The following is a 20,295-nucleotide window of genomic DNA, read 5'->3' on the forward strand; positions in this document are numbered from 1 at the left end:
GAAAGCCTCTGGTTTCTAGTGTAAATGGATGTAACCCAACCCAGCATGAGCACCTATTTTAGATTGTGGAGCCACATCTGTCCCCATGTCCCCAGTGGGCATCTGTTCTCAGCAGACGCTGCTAGTAAAGCATGTTGGGACGAGTCAGGACGAAGGTTCCAGCTTGATGCACACGATTATTCTCCATGAAAGACGGCACTGAACCTCAGGTCCGAACCACCCTCACGCTCTGCAGAACTTCAGCCCACAGCTGGGGCCCATCTCTGCCTGTGATGGGGCCCTTCTCACTGGTAATGCTTCCACAGGAAGTCCGACATGTAGCCTTGAGGAAAATGGAGTGGGAAGGGCCAGACGGTGCTCACAGCACTGAGCCCATCATAAGGGGCTGCAGTGCAGAGCCACACGACCCCAAGGGGAGCACCAGAGCTCTTCAGCTCCCCTGTGCGCATAGAGTTTGTGCAAACCGCTACATCCCTGTCGCCGACTAGCAGCCTCCCCCCACCCTGCACCTGGCCAGCCAGCTCCAATGGGGGGCACATAGTGGTGGTGTTATAATTATACCTTAGGGCATCACCCTGCTTTCTTGAACTAGGCAGGGGGAATCCTTGAGCTCCCCTCAGTGCAGAGTCTGCAATTCTATGAGCTGGGGGGAGGGGGAGAGGAAAGCTCCTTACTCCCCCTCCCCACCGTGCATCGGCAAAAAGGCCAGATAGACTCTAGCCCCATGAAAGAAAAATAGGATGCCAAGGGCAGAAATTACAAGGTGCTGAGCTCTTTAAGACAATGTAATGGCAGTACCTGGAAAGTCACCATGCAGGATACAGCTCTTACTCCCTAATGACCTGCAGCGCTAGGGAGTGCTGAGCTATTCTGCACACCCACAGGGTTACACTTGACTCACCAGTTACCAATAGTTCATTACTCAGTCACCGGGTGATAGTTCTGAAACACTGTACCCAGCGTTAACAGAGGGGTTTTTCATGCCAGGTGTTTCTAATCAGTTATTCAGAAAACTCGTCATCTACATTTCAAACAGAAGTCTGGCGCTAACGGGCCAAATTCTGCTCGCGGGCCTTGTCTACACTCCGTGGGTGTGCTGGTATAGCTATACCGGGATAATCGTACCAGAAAACCCTTCTAATGCAGGTGCACTTATACTGGCAAAAAAGGGCTTCTGACAGCACAGTTTATTCTGGCTTGGTGAGCAAAACCAGCTCTAGTCATAAGTTCTCTTATGCCAATAGAACTGCGTCTACACTAGGAGTTTGGCCATCATAGTTATGCCACCAAAATAATCACACCCCTAACAGACCTAGCTAACCACACTATGAACACTCATGACTATTCTCAAACCTTTACCAACCTCTCCCCTCAACCCCCCCCCCCATCCAACCCCAAGCAGAGTTTAGGGCCTGTAAAGGGAGAGGTGCCAGAGACTCCATAAAATCCACTAGAGACTTCACTTTTGCTATTGATTTTACATGGAAGGTACTCAAATGGGCATCAGTAGAAAACCCTAAGATAGACAGATAGGGTATGTCTACATTGCCATTAAACACCCATGGACATTAATCACGGGCTATGAGGCTGTTTAATTGTAGTGTAGATGCTCAGGGGGTCCCAGCCTGAGTCCCAATGTCTACACCACTATTGATCAGCGCCACAGCCTGAGCCCCGGGAGCCCAAATCAGCCACAGGTGTTTAATTGCAGTGTAGACAAACTCATAGGTATGCTGGCAGAGATTTGAAGTGTAGACCTACCCTCAGATACATCAGTATAAATCCAGAGTAACTCCGCTGACTGCTACAGCAAAGGTAAGATAATGCTATGGTATAAACTAAAGTAATTCAGGAGAGACCCTGGATTTGCACCAATATATCTAAAAGCAAAGTTTGGCTCACAGCATGTAGTTTCAGAACCGGCCACACCTTCCTTTAGCTGGAAGGCAAGGTCTACTGCACGGGAAGGGAACTGGGTGGAAGATATTACATTATGGGGCTAAATTAGTGACTCTCACTTGCACTACTTTTGCAGCTGAATCAATTCATATATGGAGATATACCTTTCTCATAGAACTGGAAGGGACCTTGCAAGGTCATGGAGTTCAGTTGAGTCCAGTCCCCTGCCTTCACAGCAGGACCAAGTACTGTCCCTGACAGATTTTGCCCCAGATCTCTAAATGGCCCCCTCAAGGATTGAACTCACAACCCTGAGTTTAGCAGGCCAATGCTCAAACCACTGAGCTATCTCCGCCCCCAATTATTTGCAGCTGCATCTTAAAACTCTGTCTTTTCAGAATTTCAAAGCCACTCACAACGCCTCATTTTTATTATACTCGACTACGAAACGGACATCTCTGCAATGTGCCGGGATCCAGTCCTGAAACCCTGACACACACAAGCAACCCTTACTCACATGGACAGTTCCACCAGCTTCACTGCTACTTATGTGAACAAAGCTCACTCCTGTGAGTTTGGGTTGCAGGATTGGGCTGGTAATGGAACGCTAGACATAGAAAATTCATCTCATTGTACGTTGCTGATGCTAATCCACTTAATTTTTCTAATTCTTAGGGGGTAGACTTCATGCTGCCAGCTCAGTTACACATTGTAGCAGTCCATAATCTGATAGCTTAGATGAGAGGATAATGGAGAACATTGGTTTGCATCAGCTGAGGATCCAGCCCAATATTGAGTTCCATCAAAAACATGATCAAAATGTTAGCATTGTAACTCAGAATCTTGACTTCTCTTTTTGATGTCCATTTCAGAACATGTCTAGAGTGCACAGGAGAACTGGCAATCATAGCCTCCTGCACTGAGACTGCCTGCACACAAAACTCAGAGACTACGGAACTTGGGAGATACTGCAAAATATCCAGTTCCTAGTGACAACCACTAGAGCCACTGCCTGGCACTAACATGATGAAAGATGGAACCCCAACATCAGGATAGGTAGATCTGAAAGTGCAGAAAGTTACAGAACTTTTGAACAGCAGTTCTCAAACCACTACAGTATTTTTGGCAGCTCCCAATGTATGGTTGGTGAGATTCCGGACAAAATATCCATACACGGAGCTTCCTGTCCTCCATATTATTGTTTTTATTGGTCTATGTTTTGCTGCAGCCTGATGATGAGCTCTAGTGTCATATAACAGTTCAAGAGTATAGCAGAACCAGAAGCCGATGTTTAAAACACCATCTCCCTGCTGCTGTAGTTGAGGAAGCTGGGAGGCAACAGGCTGAAGAAAGGAAAGAGCGAACGGGTACATTTACTCTGTTAAGCAATCGCCATGAAACAAAGGAAACTGAACATCCTGGCTGAAAGCAAGAACAACTTTGTTCCTAGACCGTTCTAGGAGAGGACCTTGGACGAACTAGGCAAGGAAGCAAGGAGTTGAAAGTGTACATATTTATTCTTGGTCAGTGCGGAATCCAGTGGTTGTACTTGCTGACAAACAGTCTCGTCAATAATGTTTGCTTTGAAAAAAGGAGAGGGGAAATGAGTTTCCTTTCCCTAAGTCTGCTTCTCTTTGGAGAAGGGAATTTCTTTATTTTTGTGTACCAGACAATGCTGGGCACGTTGATGGTGCAAAACAATGATGAAGATGATGGGTGGAGAAAGATGAAGCAATTTCTGCCCCTTTGTCTTTATACTACATACATATATAAATAACTAAAATAGGGAAAGAACAAGTTAAGAATTATTGAGACAAGTTAGAGGTCTTCAAGTTGGCAGGGGCTAATGCAATACATCCTAGAATACTTAAGGAACTGGCTGAAGAGATCTCTGAGCTATCAGTGATAATCTTTGAGAGGCAGATGGGAGAGATCCCAGAGGCCAGGAAAAGGGCAAATATAGTACCTATCTATAAAAGGGTGAAAAAGAACAACCCAGGGAATTGTAGACCAGTCAGCTTAACTTTGGTACCTGGAAAACAATGGAACAAATAATCAAACAATTGATTTGTAAGCACCTAGAATATAATAAGGTGAGAAGTAAAAGACAACATGAATTTGTCAAGAACAAATCATGTCAAACCAACCTAATATCCCTTTTTGACTGGGTAACAAGCCTTGTGGATAGGAGGGAAGCAGTAGATGTGAGATATCTCGACTTAAGTAAGGCTCTTGATACTGTCTCACATGACTTTCTCATAAACAAACCAGAGAAATATAGTCTCCACGAACCTACTATAAGGTGGGTGCACAACTGGTTGGTAAACCACACTCAGAGAGTCGTTATCAATGGTTCACAGTCAAGTTGGAAGGGCATATCGAGTGGGGTCCCACCACGCTCTGTCATGGATCTGTTCTATTCAATATCTTCATACATTATTTGGATAATGGCATAGAGAGAATTATAAAATTTGCAAACAATACCAAGCTGAGAGGGGTTGCAAGCACTTTGGAGGACAGGTTTAGAAATGATCTCGACAAACTGAAGAAATGGTCTGAAATAAACAGGATGAAATTCAATACGGACAAATGAAAAGTACTACACCACTGTATTTTCCTCAAGTGTCCTGGGCTTGGCTAATGGCAGCACAACTCCTAGAGGAATCAATAAAGGGACACGCCTCTGTTGATTCTGATTAGCTGCTCCACACTGATCACTCTAGGCTCCTTAGTACATGCTGTATTTGATTATTACATAGTGTTTATATTACAAGAACAACTGGAAGTCCTAACTGAGATTAGCATCCCATTTTGCTGGGCACTGTGTGCATCGCACTGGGCTTGTCTACATGGGGAAATTTACTGACATAGCCATATGGGTAATGCTTATTCCAGAATAAGAATGTCCACATGGGGAGCTGCACTGGTGTAACTATCCCAGTAAATCTCCCTGTGCAAATAAGCCCTAACACACAGTCCCTGCCTCAAAAAGCTTATAATGTAAATAGACAAGACAGATAAAGGGTGGAAGAGAAAAAGAGGCAGGAAGTGACTTGCCCCAGTTCATACAGCAGGGAATAGTATTTGCTAATCCAAAGCAACACTAGTGTATGGAGGCTAGTGACAGAAAAAGGTGCATGTCAGAACTAATGTGAAACTGAAATGGGGCCAGTAGGCGATATCTTGGCTGAGTCCATGAGACATTTCCAAGCATTTGGTTTGCAGCATTCGGTCAAGCTCAGTCAAGTATTGCCATTCTCAAACACAGTATAATTTAAAAATACATTCTATATAATAAAAAAACCAAAACCTTACATTTGAGGCCCTGATCCTGCAGTCAGGCCCACCCTGCAGATCTGATTGCCGGGTAAGGGCCTTACAGGGGTGGCTTTAGCTTTTTTGCTGCCCAAAGCACGGCAGGCAGGCTGCCTTCGGTGGCTTGCCTGCGGGAGGTCCCCGGTCCTGTGGATTCGGCGTACCCGCCGCCGAATTGCCGCCGAATCCGTGGGACCAGCGGACCTCCCACAGCCATGCTGCCGAAGGCTGCCTGACTGCCGCCCTCGCAGGGACCGGCAGGGTGCCCCCCGCGGCTTGCTGCCCGAGGCACGCGCTTGGAGCGCTGGTGCCTGGAGCCGCTGCTGGGGCCTTAATGGGTTACTTAGAATACGGCATCCTTTCTCAAAGGATAGTTATTTTTATTGCTAAAAAGCAGTTAAAAATGCAGGCGTAGTGGAAAATTCAACCAAACTGCACAGAAGAAATTCAATTCAAATAAATATCCTTTCTCAACCACAACTTCTCCAAATACCTGGTGGTATTCTTGTTCCATCAAACGCCACAATGGTAAATCACACATGGCATGCTAAGCTTATACTATGCTACTTTAGACAATAATAAAAAACAAAACAATACAAACCCCGACCCCGCCCAAGAGGATCAATTCTGAATTTAAGGCTGCACACTATAGAGATACAACCTAGCTTTTCAAATAGCTGATGGTGTGAAGTGAATTGCGGTAAGATGGCATATTGGCACATCAGAGCATCTTGTAATACACCATGAAGGCGGCACAGAGCGAAGAACACACCTTGTGTTGAGAAATGCCCACTTGCTACACTAACCCTATGATATTGGGTAGCACTCATTTGCTTAGCCTGAAACTAATGCTAAAATGAAAATAATCTTTTGCAAGGCAGTGTTTATTTCCCCACTCAAATTAAGCTTTATGCAAAGATACTGGTATTAAAACATTAATAGCACTAGTACAAAGAGCACATAAATGTATCTTAAGTATACACTGGCTGGATACTCAATGAATATGAAGAAAAGCTGTCATCTTACGGAAAGTTAGGGGAATATCTTTTCCTTCTATCTATCTCTGTCTTGCCATCTTTTCTTTTCAAACTGTGCAACCATATATAACTGGAGCAGAGCCTGTTTCTGGGGGGGCGGGGGCAGCAGGGTGTCTCATTTTCACTCACCTTTCATACCACTCCCTTCTTCCTGGAATGTGTTACGAGCAGAAGGCTGATCTTCTAAATGTTCACTCCCACCACTTCCCGAAGAGGCTACACTGCTCTGTGGAGACAGGGGGGCGTGATCGGAGGGGATGCACTGGGGTCCTCTAGCTCGTAAATCCTCATGAGACATCCATCCATGTCCTAGAGGCTGGTTTGGCACATTCATGGGTGGGGTAAGGGACACAGATCGTTTCAAAGGGCTGTGGTGTGTCTGGCCTGAGAGAACTGAAAAAAAATAAAATTAAACAGGTTATTCCCCCCCTCATGTTCTGGGATGCAGCAGAATCCCCAGTGAAGCTAATTAGTTAATCATGGTGTGTACTGCTTACTTCTAGAACTACAATTTCATGACTGGCTGCTAGTAACTGACTCATAGCCTGATCTTTCTTTTGCCTTCTCAGAAACAGAAAGATACAACACCTCAAGCAGGATGGGATCACACGATCCAGATCTAATCACTTCGGAAAAAATGTTGCATGGATTTGATTTCTGATTTTTAAAAAAACTGGTAAGTTTTTCACTCTAAAATTATTTTTCCTGGGATCGAGGGCATAGTTACATGCAGGACAGAAAACACAGGTAGTATGAGGCTACATATATTCTGTTGCTACCATTTGTCTTCATTTCTGCACACACTATTTTATCTGTCTTGCATAAAAGATGCAGTGGTGAAGTTTTAGATGGAGCAGGAATTTTCAGACAGATACATTTAGGAGCACAGAACTTGCCACACCGGACCAGACCTATCCTCCCCCTAGTTCTGCATCCTCTCTAGTGGCCTGCACCAGAGGTTTCTGAAGATAGTGAAATAAAATCCTCATAATGCAATTATGCAACAACTTGCCCATAGGGGAAGTTTCTTCTTACTTCCTTTAGGCAAGTGGTCAGCTTATGCCCCAAAGCATGACCATTTACATCCCTTATAGTTGTTATCCTATCTAATGTAATTGGATGGCTCATTATCCATATAAAAGTCTATCCCTTTTTGAATCCTACTAATCTCTTGGACTCAAAGGGCATGACTACACTGCAAAGAATGGTACCGAGTCTTAGAGCCCAGGTCAATTCACTTGGATTTGTGGGGTTTGGGCCGCAGGGCTAAAAACAGCAGTGTAGACGTTCCAACTTGGGTTGGAGCCCAGGCTCTGAGACCTTCCCCTCTGGCTGGGTTTCAGAGCCTGGGCTCCAGCCCGAGCCTGAATATCTACAAAGCTATTCTTAGCCTGTCAGCCCGAGACAAATAACCCAGGTTCTGACAGTCCGTGCTGTGGGTCTTTCTTTGCAGTGTAGTCATACCCAATCAGTCTATGATTAATAATGAGAGCATCACAACAGAGAGGAGCCCAGCAGGTGGGCTATAAAGTGCACGTCTTTCAACCTTCCAGAGAAACCAGACATCAAAAGTTATGCTATAAATATGCCTAGGTGACAAGCAGATTAATCAGATTCCCAAGAATCCTTTGAGGTTTTTCTCTCTGGTTATATATGTATTTACATTTTCCCTGACTGATATATTAACATGAACCAGTTCAATTTGTTTTTGGCAAATAACATTTACAATACTAGGGAAAAGAGGAACAATGCAAACTCCTGTGATTTGGGATTATTTCTTGGAGAGTTTTAGCAACACCTGAGAGATTTCAAAGCTGGGTGTGTATTCACCTGGCTTTGAGTTTAAATAGCAATGCAAATGCTCTTGCTTGGGAAATTAATAAAGAAAAGAAGTTTTAGGATTTCTGAGACTTTTCTGGAAGAGTGTTTAATTCTGAATATAATTTAAATGCAATTATTTTTATTGCAGGATCTGAGTTTCAGACTACTACTCAAATACATTTCAACATTTTTTCAGTGCCCTTTCGAGGTACCATCTAATTAATTTTTAGGCACCTGTCAATGCGCCTCTCTCATCAGTTCATTTTGGTTGTAAATAGGGGCAATTTGAGGAGAGAAACTAAGGACTTATCTCTGTTTTCTATGGGTGAAATAGATCTGAAAAGATTGCTCTTTTGCTTCAGAAAATTCAAATTCAATTATTTGTATAGTCATTAATTTGACACCGACTGACTGAACTACAGATGCATTTAATATATTTGTTTTAATCTAGATAAGTAAGGTTTAAATGTCCATTTAAACATGTTTTATTATAGTGCATTGAATGGAACTGGCCAGTCTTTTGGGGGGTTGTTTGCTCCAAGTCAAAAATACTTCTGGATCCGCTTGTTTGCAGGTTCTAGTAAACTGCTCTAACTGGTGATAGTGAGTTCTAAGAACGGTCTCTCAGTGGCACATCTGTTAAAACAAACAGAACATCAGAAAATTTTAGCTGTGCTGGGGAAGTCTGTTTGATAGGCCTACTGACAGACTGGCCAGCAGAGATGTAGTTAACTTTCTTAATATTTAAGTGTTGGCAATTAGCCTGCTGTGTTCAGGACCTCAGGCACAAGTTCCTAAATCAGTCTAGATGCAAACTCAAGACAGGATGGATTATGTTGTGATGGCTACCAGAAATGGCTTTTATTTATATATTTCCTTAGGAAGGCTTAATTTCTGCAGAAAAGAGCAAATTCTGCAGGAAGAAGCTAATTACACAACACAGGCAGATTCCTTCACATCCCTGATTTCTGACTGCTTTAGATGCAAGTTTCACCATCAGGATGAGAAGAAGAGATATGCAGTAAAAATACTCCAGGTTTCAATTTCAGCTATTGCTCTGGTGAAAGCATGTTACCAAAACATTCCTGACTGACCAGAAGCACAGAGACAAGATGAACAAATAGTGGAAAAAGGGGGGAAAGTGAGTGAGAAACTCAGTAACTTTATTTCACGGCTGGTCTTATTTATTAGACACTCATTTAAAAGTAGCCTGCTACTGTGCACAATCTAATAGACAACAACATGAGCACGTAGACTCCTCCAACTTCTAAAGAGTTCCTTGGTCTTCAGGTTCTTACTGTAAGAGAATCTGGTGCCTCTTGAGAACATAGCAGAACATTGTGCAGGTGGAATAATTGGTTCTCTCTTGATTAAACAATTTCAAGAAAGTGACTCCCCCCAAACGTTTCATGACACAGTAAAAGATGCGTCAATGGGTACTTGGTATTACTTTAAGAGCAATGCTAAATATTAAACTGTTACTTACTGTTACCGTGGTTCTTTGAGATGTGATGCAGATGTGTATTCCATTTAAGTGTGTACGTGCCCAGCACGCTGGAGCTGGAGATTTTGTCTAGCGATACACGTGGAGGGGTGATGCTTGCGCCTTGTGGCTGCAGCCCCCCTCCCCTGGCTATATGTGGCAGCGCTGCTCTGACCCCCTCCTTAGTTCCTTTGCACTGAACACCCATGAGAGGGGACTCTGATGCAGAGGAGACAGAGGGTGGGTCATGGAATACATGTCTGCATTACATCTCAAAGAATCACAGTTAGAATACGTAACCATTCCTTTTTCTTCGAGTACATGCAGATGTGTATTCCACTTAGGTGGCCTACAAGCAGTACCCCTCCCAAGAGGTGGAGCTCGGAGTCTACGGAAATAAGGATCTCCTTCTGAAGTTGGCATCCAGTCGGGAAGATGCAGTAATGGCATAATGGCCTGTAACTGTACGGATAGAGGACCATGTGGCAGCCTTTCAAATATCCAATATGGAAATGTCACCGAGGACCACTATTGACGTTGCTTGCGCTCTTGTTGAAGGAGCTCGCGTTCGCTGAGGAGGCACAGCCGAAGCTATTTCATATGCAGTCTTGATCTAGGATGTTATTTGTCTAGAGATGGCCTGTGAAGAGACTGCCTCATGCGGTTTGCAAATGACACGAACAGGCGAAGTGAAGCATGAAATGGTTCAGTCCTATCCAGATAGGAAGCTACACATCACCTGACATCCAAGGTGTGTAGAGGCTGCTCCTCTAGAGATGAATGCAGCTTAGGAAACAACACAAGTAAATACACTGCATGGTGCAAATGAAACTGAGAAACCACTTCAATCAAAAATGTAGGGTGTGGTCATAAAGTCATCTTGTCTTTAGAGAACTGTGTGTAAGGAGACCCTGCCATCAGAGCCTGCAACTCTCACACCCTCGATGCGGACATAATCGCTATCAGGAACTCGGTTTTCTGACACCAAAGGGGCAGTGGACAAGATGCCAGTGTTTAGGTTCCACAAGGGGACTGGCTCTCATAGCGGAGGATGTAGATGTAGATGTAGAAGCCCTTTCAAAAATCTCATCACCATGGCATTGGGGAAGACTGATTTTTCCCTGTACATGGGGATGAAATGCAGATACTGCTGCCAGATGCACTCTCAATGAACTAAGTGCAAGACCCGACTTCTGAAGGTGTAGCAGGTACCCCAAGATGTCCTGGATAGAAGTCTGCATTGGTTGGATCATGTGGGCCAAAGACCACACTGAAAACCTCTTCTGCTTCGCTAAGTAGGCCATCCTGGTAGAGGACTTCCTACAGGTGAGGACTAGTGGAACAGCCACTGAGCACTGCTCTTCTTATTCATTCAACCATGCAGCAGCCACGCCATGAGACGTTGGGAGCAGAGATGCAATCGTGATTCTGAGTGAGCAGGTTGGGATGGAGAGGAAGCAAAATGGGAGGCTGAACTGACAGCGTGAGAAGGTCGGAGAACCAACACTGGCTCAGCCATGCCCAGGCAAGGAGACTGAGCTTGGCCTGATCTGCCTTGAGCTTGATGATTACCTAAGAAATTATCAGGATGGCGGAAAGGCGTATAGGATATTTGACTGTCAACTGCAGTGAAAAGCGTCGGAGGGGGAGCTTGGACTGAAGCCCCTGCCCCGAGAGTAGAACAGGCGACATTTCCTGTTCTCCCTTATAGCAAACAGGTTGATTGTGGGAATGCCCCACGATGCGAAGATGACCCGCAGGACAGCTATCTTCAGGGACCACTCATGATGGTCCACAAGATGATTCTGTACCCCGAGCAAGTGGACGGCTGCAGGAGTAATGTTCTCCTCAGTGCAAAACTGCCACAGATTCATCGCCTCTAGGCAGAGCGCCCTGGAGTGTGCTCCCTTTTCTTATTCACATAGTACATCACGGTGGTATTGTCGGTAAGTATGTGAACCACTGCGTGTCTGATATGGTCATGGAAGGCACGACATGCCTTGTGGATGGCCTGAAGTTCCAGCAGATTGATATGGAGTGAGGCTCCTGCTCAGACCACAGTCTCTGTACCTTCAGCGACCCCAGGAATACCCCCAATCCAGCAGGGAGGCGTTGGTAACAAGTGACTTGGTTGGTGATGGCCGGACAAAGGAAATGCCCTGGCAAATATTCTGTGGATAGGTCCACCACGGCAAGGAGTCTAGAACTGGTGGAGGGAGACAAACAAGTTTGTCCAGAGAATGAAGAGTAGGACAGTAGATTGTCCTGAGCCGCATTTGAAGGGGGTGAGGGCACAACCTTGCAAACTGGACCACCTATATGCAAGCGGACATGTGGTCCAACAGTCTCAGACACATTTGAACGGTCATGGAAGGCTGAAATTGCAGACTGAGGCAAAGATGTTGAATTGTCTGAAAACAGTCAGTCGGCAAGAACACTCTTGATGTCATGGAATCTAACAGGGCCCCAATTAAGGCAATTTTTTGAGTGGGAGCCAAAGATGATTTTCTGGTATTTAGAATGAGATCCAAACACAGTCAAGCAAGTGCAAAGTGGGACTGATGTGAGTGAGAACTTCCTCTCTGGATCTGCCCCTCGGTGACCAGTCGTTAAGGTACAGGAAGATGTGGATTCCCTTTTTTCTGAGATATGCCGTAACCATGACGACACATTTGGTTAAAACTCAGGGGTGGAAGAGAGGCTGAATGGGAGGACGTTGTATTGAAAGTGGTCTCTCGTATACAGTCGGTACCAGCATCTCCCTCGTCCTTACCAGACTCGAAGGATGCCCGGAGGCCAGAACTGGAGTCAATAGTACAAGGAAGGGTCAAAAGTACCCACATTGTCCTGCTGCTGGCGCCAGCTCTGTGCCAGTCCGTGCTTTTCCTGGGGGAGGCAGAATAGTCGGCCCAAGACCTGGCGAGATCTTGATCCGTCTTATATGACCTCCTCCTCGGCGCAGTCAATGGGGAAACGGCTCCTCCATTTCTTCAGAGAGGCACCTGCTTCAGAACGTGAAGTGGCAGCGCTTTCAGAGCCCGAGGGTCATCTTCCACCTGATGAGGGACTCAGTACCGGATCAGGCCATGTGGCCTGTCCGAGCAGGTGGTGCATGAGGCGAAGGTCCCCAGCTACCCGAGTTCTTTTCTTGAACAATCTACAGATCGTGAAATGATCCTTGAGGTGAGCTGTGCCGAGACAGAGGAAGCACCGCGTGTGGGGATTGCTCCTCCACAGTAAGGACAATGTTTAACCCCCAGTGAGTGCATCACTGCGGAAACAGACTACTAACTAATACTAACTACTAGCTATATACAATAAGAAGTGAGCCCAAGTCTATTTGGCGGTTGTGAGGCTAAAACCACACAGAGCTTTGACTCCAACCACAGGCAGTAAGAAGGAACTGAGGGGGGTCGGGGCAGCAGAGGAGTCACAACCCTGAGGTGTGAGCGCCGCCCCCCCTATGTGTACTGATAGACAAAATCTCCAGCTGTGGCACGCTGGGCACGTACACATCTAAGTGGAATACACGTCTACGTCTATCTCAAAGAAGAGTGAAATATTCCTAGGGGTTGTGGGTTTCTTGACAGGAAGCTAGATACATTTAAGAAGCTCTGGCTAGACAAGATGGGTCAGTGAGCCCTGATAAAAGTGCAGGGAAGATGAATGAGACATCCTTGCCTTTGCAATCATATTCTGAAAGTTAGTGACACTTCAACTATGCACTTGTCCTTGTTGAACCTCATCAGATTTCTTTTGGCCCAATTCTCCAATTTGTCTAGGTCACTCTGGACCCTATCCCTATCCGCCAGCGTATCTACCTCTCCCCACAGCTTAGTGTGATCCGTGAACTTGCTGAGGGTGCAATACATCACTTCATCCAGATCATTAATGAAGGTGTTGAACAAAACTGGCGCCAAGACTCACTCCTGGGGCAGTCTGCTTGATACCGGCTGCCAACTAGACATCGAGCCGTTGATCACTACCTTTTGAGCCCAATGATCTAGCCAGCTTTCTATCCATCTTATAGTCCATTCATCCAATCCATACTTCTTTAACTTGCTGGCAAGAATACTGTGGGAGACCATATCAAAAGCTTTGCTAAAGTCAAGTTATATCACGTCCGCCGCTTTCCCCATATCCACAGGCCAGTTATCTCATCATAGAAGGCAATCAGGTTGGTCAGGCATGACTTGCCCTTGGTGAATCCATGTTGACTGTTCCTGATCCCCTTCCTCTCCTCCAAATGCTTCAAAATGGATTCCTTGAGGACCTGCTCCATGATTTTTCCAGGGACTGAGGTAAGGCTGACAGGTCTGTAGTTCCCCTGATTTTCCTTCTTCCCTTTTTTAAAGATGGGCACTATATTTGCCTTTTTCCAATTGTCTGGGACCTCCCCTGATTGCCATGAGTTTTCAAACATAATGGCCAATGGCTCTGCAATCACATTAGCCAACTCCTTCAGCACCCTCGGTTGCATTAGATCCAGACCCACAGACCTGTGCATGTCCAGCTTTCCTAAATAGTCCTTAACCTGTTCTTTCACCACCGAGGACTGCTCACCTCCTCCCCATACTGTGTTGCCCATGCAGCAGTCTGGGAGCTGACCTTGTCTGGGAAGACCGAGGCAAAAAAGCATTGAGTACTTCAGCTTTTTCTACATCATCTGTCACTAGGTTGCCTCCCCCATTCAGTAAGGGCCCCACTCTTTCCCCGACCTTCTTCAGGAGATACTCATGCAGCCTGCAGCAGTACATCCTATCACTCTGAATGCTAGCCAAGATGGTGGACCAGGTATTGCTCCTCCTGAATCATTCTGGGGAGACCTTCCTCAGACACTCTTTATTTGGAGCACTGGTGTTTAATGGGGCAGGGCCCAGAGCATGCAGATTGTTGTCTGTGGAGAGGTGAACCATTCGTTTGACAGTCCTGATTTACATCATTAATTCATTTCTCTGTTGCTGCTCTGATCCTACAGCCCACACTCATGCCAAGATCTCATTGCCTTCAGGGGGAGCTTAGCTGTGTGTTGTTGACACACCTGGCCCTTATGGGGGTATAGTGTAGCTTCCCTCCACAGCATGGTGGAGGGATTGGGCAGGGGTGAAAGTAACTTAAGGGACTTACCGGTACGCCGGAGTCCTGAGCAGGGGGCGTGGCCTCAATCAGAAGAGGTGGGGCCTCAACCAGAAGAGACGGGGCCTTTAAATACCCGGGCCCTTTTAATCAAGATTTAAAGGCCCAAGGGCTCCAGCTGGGAACCCCGGGGCCTTTAAATCACCCCCAGAACCCTGCCACCGCTACCCCAGGGCTCCGGTAGCAGGGCTCGGGAGGCGATTTAAAGGGCCCAGGGCTCCAGCCGCTGCAAGAGCCCTGGGCCCTTTAAATCACTGCTGGAGCTCTGCTGCCGCTACCCCAGAGCTTTGGCAGCAGGGCTTGGGAGGCGATTTAAAGGGCCTGGGGCTCCAACTGCTGCAGGGAGCCCCGGGCCCTTTAAATCGCCTGCCTGGGGAAGCTGGTCCGGTCCGGCACAGCGTACTGGCTCTTGCTGGTCACCGTACCGGACTGGACCGGCTTACTTTCATCTCTGGGATTGGGGGCCATAAACCAGTCTTCCTTCTGCTGTGCTTTGTTTCTCAAGGGGTGCTGGCAGGCAGCCACGAGGAAAGCACATGCACTGCAAATGGGCCTGTCCCCTGCACTTGGAAGAAGCTGAGAAGGGTCAGTTCATGCCCCCAAACACACCCTGAGGCACCTGAGCAAAGGCCAACCACAGTCTGGGAGTGAATTATTAATTGTGAGAGCCTAGATGGGTTCATTAAATGGTTTGTGTCCCAGGGAAAGTTGCACTAAATGATCTGGAGCCGTTTTTCCCCACTGGTGTTTGGAATTGCCAGATACTGCAGTCTCTCTCAGGTTTCAAACCAATTTAGACTTAAAATTAATAGGAAAAAAAAACAAAAACCCATGGCAATGCCCTGACCTACTCCAGACACTGCTGGGATGCAGAACTCTTCCTAGCAGGGCCAGGATTCGGAACGTACTGTAGCGAAGAGAGGCTAATAACTTCTTTTCCAGAGGGCTGAAGCTATGGTTTACAACAGAGAAGACATTTTCATCTGGTCTGCAGAAACAGCTGCTGGAGAAAGACTTGAAATTTGCAATCCTTTATTCAGGAAAACTGGTGTGTGGTCTGTGGTAGCCAATCAAGGCCAGCTCCTCAGCTGGTGTCAATCTGCATTGCTCCTTTGGCACATTAGATAACACTATCTGCATTACAGTTAAAAGACTGAGGTGCAGGAAGATCCTGAAACGTATTTAGGGCAATTCTGAGGTGGGATGGTTTCTCTCTTTGATCGCTTTCTCTGTGAACCAGACTCTGTTCACTCCCAAACTGACTGTAGCGCTTTATCCCATACTGTTGATCCATGTAGGATGTGGGCCATGCAGACTGGGGTTTGTTTATTCTCTCTCCCTTTTTGAAGTGGGGTTGCCTTTTTTATACACCAGGGCTAATTTCAGGAGCACTTTTCACTAATGACCATGAGGAACAGCAAACGATGTTTATGCTGCGGCTTCTTGGGAGGGCAGACCAAATGTTCAGAAGGCAAAAAGCAGCCCCTCCCGTAATTAGAGCACAGGGCTTGGGTTCTATAATCGGCTCTGCCATCGATGCAATGTGCAGCCTGGGACAAGTGGCTTAACTTTTCTCTGCCTCCGTTCGCCCATCTCAAAATGTGGAGAGGAGTATTTTAAAGTGCTGAGAGACTCTCGGCACAGTGCAATGGTGGAGATATTAGTGACTCCATCACTAAGATTTACCTCTAAAACCGAACTAAAAATTCCTCGATGTCACGCTGCAGTGGCTGAATTTGACACAAATGGCCTGATTTATGGTCCTCCCAGGCCCCACTGTGTCTCTCCAGCTCTGGCCCCTGGGGGAAATCCCACAGTGCAAGGAGGTTCGCTGGGTGGTGCGGAACTGTTGGAATGGCTCTTTGCTTCTCCCATCCTCAGAACTTCCAAGGGGTAAGGGGCCTGCCAGGGAGATTGCTGGGGTCGGGAAACCTGGCCAGAACACCCGGGGGTGTGACTATTTTCAATTGCTGGATGGCTCCTGAGGGCCACTGCAGCCATGCATAATTTAGAGTGGTCCTGCAATTGCTCTAAACGACGCGGATACAATGTGGAACACAGTTCTATAGTTGATGGAGTAAGAAAACACTGTCCAAAGCACATCTCTAATCCTATTGGCACTTGGGTTGGGTTTTTTGTTTTTAATTTAAGAAGCAGTGTGCCCTCTGAGGGAATGGGTGTAAACCACGTTTCCTTTGGATGTGTCACCAAATGATGTTGTCCTATTAACTACTATATTTTTTACTATGCAACCCTGTGGTTATAAGCTAAATCCCAATAAAATAGACACATAACGCAGCAGTTTGATCCCAACTAGTTTCCCATTTGAAATCACTGTGTTCTCAGCCCGTCCTGGCTCCCTTGCACCTCTATGCACTGCTCAGTTTGTGGACCAGAATGGGACAATACTGAACAGCTCCTTTTGTTCATTTGCAAGGAAACAGCAAGTTCAGAACAGAACAGGCCCTTTTCCCCCGGCGGCTATTCAAATCATTAGGAAGAGTCTGTTCCAGGAAAAGCACCCTGTTAAGGCAAACAAATTGCTTGCCTCTTTCACAGTTTCTCCTACTTTCTCTAGTGAAGAACCCAGAAACAAAAGCCATGAATCATACAGGCTGTCCTGCTATCGGTCCCTTTTCCTGCAGTAGTTCACTCACATAACTAGTGACATACAGACGAATGGAAAAGCTCAGGCTTGTATGAAGCAGATCTTGATGAAACTACTGTGTTGAAAAATATATCCCCTAAAGAGAGGCCTTCTCTTTACATTCCATGCTTCGGCTTTTGTTGTTGTGATGGTAACTTCAGTTCTGAAGCATCAAAGAAGCAAACTCTGGTCTCTGAACTGTATGCCAACAGCTGAGGGGAATAAAATCACAACCCAAAACCCAAGTTAGCGTTCTGCAGCTCAGCTTTTTCAAGCAAACCAAAATCTGACTCTCTTAAATGATGGCACAGTTGCCCATTCAAGATAAAGATTAGTTAGATACAGCAGCAATAACGCATTTGTTACTAGTACTGCTGATCTTTTCAAGTAGAGCCTGTAGGGCCTAATCCAGCGTCCACTCAAGTCAGTGGGAATCTTTCAAAATACGATAAGCAGTGATTTCTTACCCGGTAGTTTGGTTTCAGTTGCAACTCACTGCACAACTAGTATTATTATTGTTTGCTCATTCATATGATGGCAGCATGCCCACAGCCCAGTAAGGACCGGGACCCTATTGAGCTAAGCACTGGATAAACACATACGCTGACACTACACTGTCATTGCCCTGACACATGGAGCAAATCCATAACCACGGCTAAGTCTTCGTGTCCTGGTTGCTCCCAAAGGCAAGGATACACGTATTCCATATCTGTAGTAAACAAAAAGTAGCGATCTCTGGAGAGGGATCCTGTAAATTCTACTGAACAGTAGAGGTCTTGTAATATTCTATTCTACACAGATTCTTATACCCTCATGTATCACTATATAATGCACGACTGGAAGACTTTCAGATAATGTGACTAATATCCGTCAGTTTTAAATTCAGATGATTATTTAACATGGGGGATAAAAGACAAAACCAAAAGTCTCAGGATGAACTCCTGGCCCTACTGAAATCAATAATAAAACTCCCATTAACTTCAGTGGGGCCAGGAGTTCACCCTCCGCTTTCTGGGTCAGTATTCGGTGACTAGGCATTCTGGGAGTTTTGCAAGAAGGCTCTACCCCCGTCCATGCTGTATCTGTTCTGTGGATGAAAAGAGAACCCTAGTCCTCAGGGCTGTACATCTGGCATCTTATACACACTCAAATCCCTTTAAAATACACACTATAGTTGAACACTGTGCATAAGTGGGGAGTCCTAGTTCATTAACAGCAACATTTCATTGTTAACCCGTCTCAATAATTGCTCCACAATTTGCTGATTTTTCTGTTGGTTCCTAGGGAGGGTTCCTACCAGCTTGCTGACCAGGCTCTCCTAAATAAACTGACTGGTGACTCAGCAAGTCTCCTCTCATCTTCTCTTTCCACTTAACAGGCGGAGACCTCAAAGGACAGCAAATTCTGTTTCACTCCCCAGAATAGAATCAGAAACACGAAGAGTTGCAAACTCCTGCAAGGTTCCATACGGAAGTGCTACCAAACTACCTGTTCTCACTTGAACTTCTTCATATTATCTTCCCTTCACACATGATATTCCCTCACAGCTGTCACTGGTAAGCAACTTGGGGTTTCTCTCTCAGGAAGTTGCACCAATATAACTTAAAGTGTGAATTTAAACTGATACCTAAACTGGTGCAAAAGTCTTTGTGGATGCTCTTATTTCAGTATAAAAGTGGCTTATTTTGGTTTAGCTAAAGCTGATTAGGAACAGGTTTAACTAAATAGGAATAAGCCACTCATATCCCAGTATAAGAGTGTCCACACAGCCTTTTACATCAGTTTAACCATACCAGTTTATAATTATAATACACCTCTACTCCGAAATAACGCAACCCGATATTACACGAATTCAGATATAACGCGGTAAAGCAGTGCTCCAGGGGGGCGGGGCTGCGCACTCCGGCGGATCAAAGCAAGTTCGATATAACGCGGTTTCACCTATAACGCGGTAAGATTTTTTTGGCTCCCGAGGACAGCGTTATATCGGGGAAGAGGTGTATTAGAAATACTAATAATAATGATACCTGGCTCTTACATAGCACTTTTCATCAGTAGATCTCAAAGCACTTCACAATCCCTTATATTCAAGTTATACCGCAATTTTCTCACCAAGTCCTTAGTCCCCTGGTCACCAGGGGCCATATTTCCAAAGGTATCTAGGTCCTAAAGATACAGATAGGTGCTCAGTGGGATTTTCAAATGCTTCAAGGCAGGTCAGGCGCCTACCTCCAACTGAAATCAATAGGAATTAGGCACCTAATTACCTTTGGAAATCTGGTCCCATGAGCTCTGTGCTGACGTGTTCCACACTCAAGCTTACCGGCCCACGAGGTTCTGCTGAGGATGCACATCACAAAAGAAAGCTGAGGGAGGTCTGGTTTGTTCTTCCTCCTCCCAGAGGGAAACTTCTAAATCAAATTGCCTTTTCCCGCAACACTGCATCAACATTTAAAAAGCTCTAACCAGAGATGAAGAGATTCTGGGCCAAATCTGTGGCTTGTTTACATCAGTGTAGTTTCACTGAAGTCAACAGAGCTGTGCCCATTTATATAGGCTGAAAGTCCGACCTCTAGGTTATTAAAGAAGCTTGGAAGGCTACTGGTAATGAGGTATTGGGTATCAGTCCCCGCCATAGTGGCAAGTGACGGCAAAGGTGCTGATATTTATTTGTAGATTTATTAGCTGCATCATGCATCAATCACTTGCTGGGGACTGCTTAACAAAAGCTCCATCTTTGAGAAAATGTTTCAGAAGAAGAGGTAGATTTGATAGCATTAGCTTCTATACTGGAATACACTTTAGATGGACAGCCCTGCACTGCGCCTTCCCCTGCCCCAGGCAAGCTACACAATCATCCTGGAGAGCACACAGTAGGGTGGAATTCAGAAATGTGCATGTACACAGCATTGGGCAACCCTTGTTCCATTCCCATAGTGCCTGAGAACCATAAACAG

General features: G+C 45.8%; 1 protein-coding gene across 19 annotated transcripts in view; it reads right to left on the reverse strand.

Moving 5' to 3' along the window:
• The window catches only part of SAMD4A (sterile alpha motif domain containing 4A), a 225,753-nt gene that overhangs the window by 44,350 nt on the left and 161,108 nt on the right, over positions 1 to 20,295 (reverse strand). For 13 of the 19 annotated variants that reach the window (XR_010601162.1, XR_010601163.1, XM_024107587.3 and 10 more), the window contains one exon: positions 6,381 to 6,644. The exons of the other annotated variants lie outside the window; for them this stretch is intronic. Coding sequence is in view for 11 of the 13 variants with exons in the window: in XM_024107587.3 (XP_023963355.2) it covers positions 6,381 to 6,644 (264 nt within the window). In the remaining 2 variants the exon portion in view is untranslated. The remainder of the gene's footprint in view (positions 1 to 6,380; positions 6,645 to 20,295) is intronic. 19 annotated transcript variants of the gene reach the window in all.

This window comes from Chrysemys picta, chromosome 4, assembly GCF_011386835.1.
Source record: "Chrysemys picta bellii isolate R12L10 chromosome 4, ASM1138683v2, whole genome shotgun sequence".
NCBI classification, from domain to species: domain Eukaryota; kingdom Metazoa; phylum Chordata; order Testudines; family Emydidae; genus Chrysemys; species Chrysemys picta.